The sequence below is a fragment of the Rhamphochromis longiceps genome, linkage group LG20 (assembly GCF_057381845.1).
Source record: "Rhamphochromis longiceps isolate RC_006_pf linkage group LG20, R_longiceps_female_GT1.1, whole genome shotgun sequence".
NCBI lineage: Eukaryota > Metazoa > Chordata > Actinopteri > Cichliformes > Cichlidae > Rhamphochromis > Rhamphochromis longiceps.
Window position 1 is genome coordinate 18,834,541 of NC_140576.1, and position 9,786 is coordinate 18,844,326.

The 9,786-nt window shown below is 43.1% G+C and overlaps 2 protein-coding genes across 2 annotated transcripts; both read left to right on the forward strand.

The window, feature by feature from the left end:
• The first annotated feature begins 2,108 nt into the window (after positions 1–2,108).
• On the forward strand, positions 2,109–3,945 carry LOC146645188 (uncharacterized). The gene is made up of 3 exons (XM_085394303.1): positions 2,109–2,333; positions 3,120–3,882; positions 3,924–3,945. Exons 2-3 carry the CDS (start codon positions 3,122–3,124, stop codon positions 3,943–3,945), a joined length of 783 nt encoding a protein of 260 aa, XP_085250429.1. The 5' UTR covers positions 2,109–2,333; positions 3,120–3,121.
• Positions 3,946–6,071: 2,126 nt separating this feature from the next.
• LOC146645189 (uncharacterized) lies at positions 6,072–9,329 on the forward strand. The gene is made up of 5 exons (XM_085394507.1): positions 6,072–6,225; positions 6,494–6,590; positions 6,964–7,074; positions 7,523–7,689; positions 8,022–9,329. Exons 1-5 carry the CDS (start codon positions 6,083–6,085, stop codon positions 8,482–8,484), a joined length of 981 nt encoding a protein of 326 aa, XP_085250633.1. The 5' UTR covers positions 6,072–6,082; the 3' UTR covers positions 8,485–9,329.
• The last annotated feature ends 457 nt before the right edge of the window (positions 9,330–9,786 follow it).

Here is a 9,786-nt window from a genome sequence, read left to right on the forward strand (position 1 = left end):
TGATGCCATCCACATTACACCATTGCCAATGGTGTTGGCTGAGGACATTCACACTACACCAGGGCCTGTGATACTGGCTGATGCCATCCACATTACACCAGGGCCAGTGGTGTTGGCTGAGGACATTCACATTACACCAGGGACTGTGCTGCTGGCCAATACCATCCACATTTCACCAGGGCAAGTGTTGTTGGCTAAGGCCATTCACATTACACCAGGGTGTGTGGTGCTGACCAATACCATCCACATTTCACCAGGGACAGTGTTGTTAGATGAGGCCATCCACATTACAACAGGGCCTGTGCTACTGGCTGAGGACATTTACATTTCACCAGGGCCTGTGGTCATGGCTGAGGCCAACTACATTTCACCAGGGCCTGTGGTCATGGCTGATGCCATCCACATTACACCAGGGCCAGTGGTGCTGGCCAATATCAACCACATTTCACCAGGGCCACTGTTGGTGGCTGAGGCCATTCACATTACATCACGGTCTTTGATGCCGGCTTCTACCATTCACATTACACCAGGGACAGTGCTTCCTGTGAGGCCATCTTCACCCCACCAGGGCCTCTGCTGCTCGTTGATGCCATCCACATTACACCTGGGCCTGGGGTGCTGACAGATATCATGCACATTTCACCAGGGCCAGTGGTGTTGGCTAAGGCCATTCACATTACGCCAGGGTGTGTGGTGCTGACCAATACCATCCATATTTCACCAGGGACAGTGTTGTTAGACGAGGCCATCCACATTACAACAGGGCCTGTGCTACTGGCTGAGGACATTTACATTTCACCAGGGCCTGTGGTAATGCTTGATGCCATCCACATTACACCAGGGCCAGTGGTGTTGGCTGAGGACATTCACATTTCACCAGGGCCTGTGGTGCTGGCCAATACCATCCACATTACACAACAGGCCAGTGGTGTTGGCTGGGGACATTCACATTACGCCAGGGCCTGTGGTGCTGGCCAATACCATCCACATTTCACCCGATAAAGTGTTGTTGGCTGAGGCCATCCACATTACACCAGGGACAATGCTCCCTGTGAGGCCATATTGACCACACCAGGGCCTGTGCTGCTGGGTGATACATCCTCATTTCACCAGGGCCTGTGATACTGGCTGATGCCATCCACATTACACCAGGGCAAGTGGTGTTGGCTGAGGTCAGTTACATTACACCAGTGCCTGTTCTGCTGGCCAATACCATCCACATTTCAACAGGGCAAGTGTTGTTGGCTAAGGCCATTCACATTACACCAGGGTGTGTGGTGCTGACCAATACCATCCATGTTTCACCAGGGACAGTGTTGTTAGATGAGGCCATCCACATTACAACAGGGCCTGTGCTACTGGCTGAGGACATTTACATTTCACCAGGGCATGTGGTCATGGCTGAGGCCAACTCCATTTCACCAGGGCCTGTGGTCATGGCTGAGGCCATCCACATTACACCAGGGCCAGTGGTGTTGGCTGAGGACATTCACATTTCACCAGGGCCTGTGCTGCTGGGTGATACATCCTCATTTCACCAGGGCCTGTGATACTGGCTGAGGACAGTCACATTACACCAGGGCCTGTGCTGCTGGCCAATACCATCCACATTTCAACAGGGCAAGTGTTGTTAGATGAGGCCATCCACATTACAACAGGGCCTGTGCTACAGGCTGAGGACATTTACATTTCACCAGGGCCTGTGGTCATGGCTGAGGCCAACTACATTTCACAAGGGCCTGTGGTCATGGCTGATGCCATCCACATTACACCAGTTTCAGTGGTGTTGGCTGAGGACATTCACATTTCATCAGGGCCTGTGGTGCTGGCCAATACCATCCACATTTCACCAGAAAAAGTGTTGTTGGCTGAGGCCATCCACATTACACCAGGGACAATGCTCCCTGTGAGGCCATATTGACCACACCAGGGCCTGTGGTGTTGGCTGAGGACATTCACATTTCACCAGGGCCTGTGCTGCTGGGTGATACATCCTCATTTCACTAGGGCCTGTGATACTGGCTGATGCCATCCACATTACACCAGGGCCAGTGGTGTTGGCTGAGGACATTCACATTACACGGACGATCTGATTTCCTCGTGTCAGCATTGTTCCCACATCATCATAATTAATGTTGTTCCAGGTTCAACATTGCAAGTGACCAATCACCTTCTTGTGACGTCATTCCTTTGCGACTTCGAAATACCCGCCTTCGAGTATTTCGAAATACAAGTGAAGAAGCGAAAAACCGCCGCCTGTCCGCCGAATTTGAAGTCAATTCGCCTGTCCGCCGAATTTGAAGTCAATTTAGGATACTTTCCTTTAATAAACGGTAAGCATTATACATATGTTCCTCACTTGGCTTGCTGTTTGTTTGCTAGCGATAGGCTACTTGACAACAGCATTAGCTAACCAGTGTTCTCTAGACCAGCGTTCCCCAACTTTTTGGGTGTTTCGTGGCCCGGGGGTTGGGTCAGGCAAAATTGCAGTAGCTTCCCTGATCATTTTACAAACATAAGTGAAGAGAATCTGGACTAAAAGGCCTAGACTTATGGTTGTGTGCTGAATCTATGAATCAAACTATCACCTGGAAACATAATTAACTGGTCCATAGCTGTGAAACTGGACATGAGTTCTTGATTCTATGGAGATTAACAGTAATCCAGAAATTTACAAATTTGTCCCAGGGACATCGCGTAGATGTTGTCCCTGGGACATCGCGTAGATGTTGTCCCTGGGACATCGCGTAAATGTTGTCCCTGAGACATCGCGTAAATGTTGTCCCTGGGACATCGCGTAAATGTTGTCCCTGGGACATCGCGTAAATGTTGTCCCTGGGACATCGCGTAAATGTTGTCCCTGGAACATCATGTAGAAGTTGCCCTGGGACATCGTGTAGATGTTGTCCCTGGGACATCATGTTAAAGTTGCCAGAGACATACCATATGAAAGTTTAGCTTCTTTTAGCCCCTGTTTGTTTTATATTATTATATATATATATATATATATATTTTTAATATTATATTTAATATTTACATTGTATTGCAAAAAACCCCAAAACAAGTTAAAATGAATTAATGAATATTGACTAATTAAACCTTCGTTATTTTTCCACCAGAAATGGACGACATAATTAGAAGAAGTGTTCTGAATGACGAAAAAAAAAGAACTGGAAAAGACACACAACTTTGTGTGCATGTGTCACAATGCCAGGAGGACCCATTCAGTGTTGTGTTAGAAAAATTGAACTCATTAACCCTTCATGGACATTATAAATGTTTAAATGTTGCCTCAGGTAAAGACAGGAAAAGAGACTATTACAAATTCAACTGCATCAGAGCTGGGGAAAAAAGTCGAAACAGCTACAGAGCAGTGGGCTGTAAGGCCTATGTTTCATTTAAAGTACTCAAATGTTGGAAAGACCACACAGTCATCGTGCAGCGTACATATGATAAGCATGATGGGCATGATCCTTCGGACCCAAAAGACGCACATTTCAACAATATTTCCAGTGATTTGAGGAGGAAGATTGAGGAACTGCTTTCCCTTGGAACTAAGCCAGCCATCATACTAACCGAATGTCATAAATGGGCCAAAGAACATGGACACAGAGATCTTCACAACAGAGAGCATTTTGTCACACCACGTGACATTGACAGTGTTAGAACCTGCATGATGAGGAAGAAGCACTTTAACTGTGGAGACAGTCAATGTGTACATACCTTACTTAATGGAAAACATCAAGAACATGTTCTCTTCTATCAACCATACACATCTGACCAAGAACTAATGATTGTTTTGCAGACACCTGTAATGAAATCAAACATGGAGAACTATGCAAAACAGTTAGTATTTGTTGACACCACGCACTGCGTTAACCAGTATTCAAAATCAAATTCAAATTTATTTGTCACGTACACAGTCATACACAGTACGATATGTAGTGAAATGCTTGGACAACTGCTCGTGACCTAAAGAAAACAAAAAAGGAAAAGGCTATGAATAAGATAGGAAATAAATATGAAAAATTAAAAAGGGTAAATTTAACTAGGAAGGAATAAAATATAAATTAAGGTTAAAAATGAAATAACTGTACAACACAAATTAGAATGAAGGGTAAATTTAACTGGGAAGAATAAGATAAAATATATAAATTAAAGTTGAAAATAAAATAACTGTACAACAAAATACACAATATAGAACTATATAAGAATGTATGAAGAAATCTAAATATAAATAAATATATACACAATAACAGCAGCTGTACAAGTATTAACCGGAAATGAAGAATATAGTGACCAGTGTTGTGCAAAACCAAAGTCCAGAAAGTCCAGTGTGTGTGTAAGAACTGTATGTGTGGGTCAGTACTGTGTGGTGGTGTGATTGAGAGACCGTATCGCCTGCGGGAAGAAGCTCCTCCTCAGTCTCTCTGTGTTGGTCTTCAGGGAGCGGAATCGCTTTCCTGACCTCAGCAGAGAGAACAGTCTGTTGTTGGGATGGCTGAGGTCCTTCACGATCTTCCTGGCCTTGGTCCAGCACCGCCTGCTGTAGATTGAGTGCAGGTCAGGGAGCTCGGAGCGGATGGTGCGCTCAGCTGACCGCACAACCCTCTCTAGAGCTCGTCTGTCCTGCATGGTGCTGTTCCCGAACCAGGTTAAGATGTTTCCCGCCAGGATGCTCTCTATGGTGCACGAGTAAAAGTTCCTGAGCACCTTGGAGGGCAGTTGGAAGTCTCTCAAGCGTCTGAGGTGGTAGAGACGCTGTCGGGCCTTTTTCACCACAGTGTTGATGTGACAGGACCATGACAGGTCCTGCGTGATGTGAACTCCGAGGTATTTGAAGCTGTCCACTCTCTCCACTGGGCACTCGTTGATGACGGGGGTCTGGTAGTTCCTCTCCTGCTTAGTGCTGAAGTCCACTATCAGCTCCTTTGTCTTACTGACGTTTAGAAGGAGGTTGTTCCTCTGGCACCAGTTCTCCAGATTCCTAATCTCCTTCAGGTAGGCCGTCTCATTGTTATCAGAGATCAGGCCCACCACGACGGTGTCGTCAGCAAACTTGATGATGGTGGTGGAGCTGGTAGTGGCCACACAGTCATATGTGTACAAAGAGTACAGCAGGGGGCTCAGAACACACCCCTGGGGGGCTCCAGTGCTGAGAGTGGTGGAGGCTGAGACATGTCCGCCCATCCTTACTGCCTGTGGTCTGCCAGTTAGGAAGTTGGAGATCCACTGACACATAGATGAGCTGAGTCCCAGATGCTCCAGCTTGGTGGTGAGTGTGGAGGGAATTATGGTGTTAAATGCAGAGCTGTAGTCTATGAAGAGCATTTTAACATAATTCCCCCTTCTAGTGTCCAAGTGAGTGAGTGATGTGTGGAGGAGATGAGAGATGGCATCGTCTGTGGAACGATTTGGACGGTAAGCGAACTGTAGTGGGTCCAGTGTGTCTGGTAGAGAAGAAATGATGAAGTCTCTGACCAGGCGTTCAAAGCACTTCATCACTACTGAGGTGAGGGCTACAGGGCGATAGTCATTGAGAGAAGCAGGGTGGGGTTTCTTCGGGACAGGAACAATGATGGACTCTTTGAAGCATGTGGGGATCACCGACTGAGATAAAGAGATGTTGAATATCTCAGTGAACACAGGAGCTAGCTGGTATGCGCAGTCTCTGAGGATACGACCTGGGATGCCGTCTGGTCCTGCTGCTTTCCTGGTGTTCACTCTCTTGAAGGCTCTCCTTACTTCATGCTCGGAGATGACGAGCACGTTTCCGGTGCTGGCAGTATCTTCCTGTCTGCAGCCGTTAGCGCCGCTAACACTAGCATTGTTGGAGACCTTAGCTGCAGCCTCGAAGCGAGCATAGAAAGTGTTCAGCTCGTCTGCCAGAGTCACGGCCGCGTTCGTCATACCGGTTGTTGGTGCTTTATAGTCCGTTATTGTCCTTAGTCCCCGCCACAGGCTCCTAGAGTCACTCTGTTGGAGTTGTGACTCTAGTTTCCTCCCGTAGCGCTGCTTCGCCTCTTTCACCGCCCTCCGCACGTTATATGACGCGGCTTTGTACGGGTCCATGTCCCCCGTCATGAGTCCCTTATTCACACTTGTTGTAAGAGATGATCATGGGCATGGAGTCCCTGTGGCCTATGCTATTGTCAGCAACGAAAGTCAGAAAACCCTGGAAACTGTTCTTGGAATAGTTTGTGAGCATTTCCCAACTTCCCCGAGGTAAATAATACATTGACAGCTATTAATTTTGAAATAATTCCTTTTCAAAAAAGTTATAACATGCCAGAATCTAATGCTATAGCTGCAGCATGGGCTGCAAAAAACTTTCCTTTCCAGTTGTTAAAGTTATTCCTATAGGCTGTATGCAGTATTTTATATATCTACTTGTGAGTTGAAATGTTTAATTTGGCATTGAAGTGGTGCTTTGAGATAGCAAAAACATTTTCATACTGTTTAATCTCATTTAGTGTTTTCTTTTTTTCTGTAGAGCATTTATGGTTGACAAAGACTTTGCGGAAATAAATGCTTTGCAGAAGGTTTTTCCAGAGTCAGCTATCCTTCTATGCTGGTACCATGTCTTGCAGGTAAACCACATTGTTTTCTTTTCACGTTGTCTAAGATGCACCTGAAACACATTTTTACAACAGGGTCCTGTTGTTATGATTTGCCTCATTGTGATATTCACCTACTCAGGTTAATGAATATAAAGGGATAAAATGTTGAGTGACTATGTCCATCCATTTAAGACCACAGTGCACTCATCTTCTGGTGGCTGCTTCCCAAAGCTCTTTTTGACATTTAAAAATATGTTTGCCTGGTTGATTTCTGTAATGCACAGGTCCTCTTGTCCAGTGAGTGACAAAGTTATTTTTGGACGTCAGCTTTCTTTTATGCTTTTTGTACAGCTGCTCCTCTGTCTCTCTCTCCAGATTAACTTTTTTTCTCTTACATTCACAGGCTGTTAATCGATGGCTTTCAAAATCAGAGTCCGGGGTCCATGGGCTTTCTAACACCCAAAAGAGAAATGAAATCATTTCTTTCTTTTTTAAGCTGAAAGCTTGCACATCTGTAAGTGTAATTTGTCTATTTCACATTTTGATTTCTTGATTACACTAAGAGCATAATAACTTTCAGTTGCTAAAAAAAGTTACAGAGAGATACAAAATAGATTTTTGAAAGAATTTCTAAAACTGGCTTCTTATCTTGCTTATCAAAACAAGTACTTAAGCTGTGCAGAACATCATTGTGTCACCCACTGTGCAGTAGAACTTGTGAGTGGGATTCTTTCACAGACAGATGCTGAAACCAAATATGCTTATAGGTTTAGTGTTCCTTCCTAGCCATTGTAAGGGAAGAAATAATTGCTTCTTAATACAAAAACACGACATATTATTAATAACTTAAAATTCTTAATGTTATTCAATAAAAGGAAAAGGGCTTCAATACATAATATTAAAGATTTCAATAGGTCTGTTAAATGGATTGAAATATATTCTGTTGCATCCAATTCTCTTAGGAGGACGACTTTAAAGCCACATCAGCAGAGTTCTGCCAGACATTTAAGCAATACCCTTTGGTGTGCCAGTATTTTCAGAAGCACTGGGAAGGCATTGGCCACATGTGGTGTGACTACGGCCGTCGCTTCAGTCACGCTCGTTCTGAAACAAACAATGTGATTGAAAGGTATGATTTATTATTTTGACCTCATTCAATTGTATTGCTGAAAAAAAGATATTATGCTTTAATCCAAGAGGCTAAACTGAGTAGGTTCGTCATGTCATTGCCAGAACAGGTTTTAGGCAAATCCTTTAAATTCTAGCAGCGTTTTTTATGTTATCACAACAAAAAACAGAGTAGGTGGATTTGCCTAAATCAGCTAAACCGGCACAGAGCATTCCTTTATAAAAGACGTGTGCAATAGGTATTCCAATTTTTTAAAAAAGAATACAGTCTTGATTAAAACTTTAAATTCCTTCAATTACAGTTACTAATCATTTCAAATAACTGTTTTTCAGATTTTTCCACCGCCTGAAATACCAGTTTTTATCTGGCTACAAGAATAGGCGTCTGGATGATCTGATTGAAGTGCTCCTAGGGAAGGCCGACGACTACTTCTCAGTCATAAAAACCCTGCAAGATGTGGGCCGCATGAAAAACAGGTTTGCTGACACCTTGTCTCAAGTTTCAGACTCTGCTTCAAGACTGATGGAAAGTGGTTGGGCTCTTAAAATTACAGTCAAGAACAGCCATGGAGTTAATGCATATCAAGTCCCATCTGAGTCAAGAGAAGACATGGTGTATGATGTCTGCCCTGTTGAGTCCTACTGCAACTGTACATATGGCTTACGAGGACTTCTTTGCAAGCATCTAGTGTTACTTGCAAAATTAGCAGAGGCTGACAATGACATCTATCCAAACATGGAAACAGACCTTGGCAAGAATTGCAGTGAAAGAAAGGCATTACTTTGTACACTGTGAGGACTTGAAAGTGATAAAAATGCCAAGTTTGTTTGGAAATCTGTGTTTTTTTGCATCGGCTGAAACACTTCAGTGCACTTGTTGTACGTTCTCTCACTATAACACATGTGCTTGCCTGAAGGTGGCTTGTAGCCATTTTAAACAAATGAAAAACTCTCTGAAAAGTCCTCTATCAACTTTGAATGACACTCCTGTAGTTGAAAGCACAGACAAAAAATGCACAGAAGATGCAGTTGGAAAACTAAATGCTGTTTTAGACACAGTTAAACAGTGGGCATTCATTCCAGAGGGTATTACTGCAATGATAGATGAACTGCATACAAATGTCTTAAAAACAAAACAAGTAGGCAAAAGTATATGCCAGTACGAAATAAAGATGACAGATAATGCACGCAAAATTAGGCCATTGTATTCTAGCAAGAAACGTTCGGCCAGCATCGACATTCCAACAGTCTGAAAATGAATGTGAACAGTCGATAACCACTGAAAGAGAGACATCCTCTGGAGAAAATGAAAACCTTTTGGAATACAAAACAAAAAAGAGAAGAGTTAAAGCTAAGTATATGCACAAGTAGACTTTTGTGTGACATTTCAAAGGGACTGCATCCATTACTTCTGTTTATTGAAACCTAAAGCTGAATAGCTGTCTTAACTTTCTGCCAAGGAACAGATGAAAAGAAATTGTTTGGTCTCTCAAGCAGTTGTTATTTATGTGTGTTATTCATTACTTTGGCTTGGTTGCTGTTTTTGATACAAATTCATCTGTGCCCATTGTAATATTTTCATATGTTACTATTTTTATATTGCTATGCATTATAAATAAAGGATTACTTATTACTATTAAAGGTCTGCATTTGTAATTGTTGGTATTATTTATAAAATATGCGCTCTTAAGTTTTTTGCTCCATAAAACGATACCTGTCACTTTTTGGACATAGAGTATCAGCTGTTGAGAATCCTGGCTCATACAAAATAGAAGTAAAAGGTTTCAACATCCAGCCTTTTTATGATTAAATACAAAGTGTAATAACAGAGTTATTGGGGTGTGATTTTGTTAATAGTTAGTCTTAAGTATAAGTTTAATAGTAATGAGTAAGAAAATATAGCCAGAATAATGGAATGAGACTAACACCTGACCTCACACTGAGATTTGGTATGAAGTGGCATGTTTGTGCTAATGCTGACATTGGGGCTCAGAGTTCCTCTGTGTGTATATATTTGTGAACGTTAACTTGGCTAATGTCCAAGGGTTTGACTGCTTTCCTGTTGGATTGTATCACAAAGAACAGGGATAAGAGCACC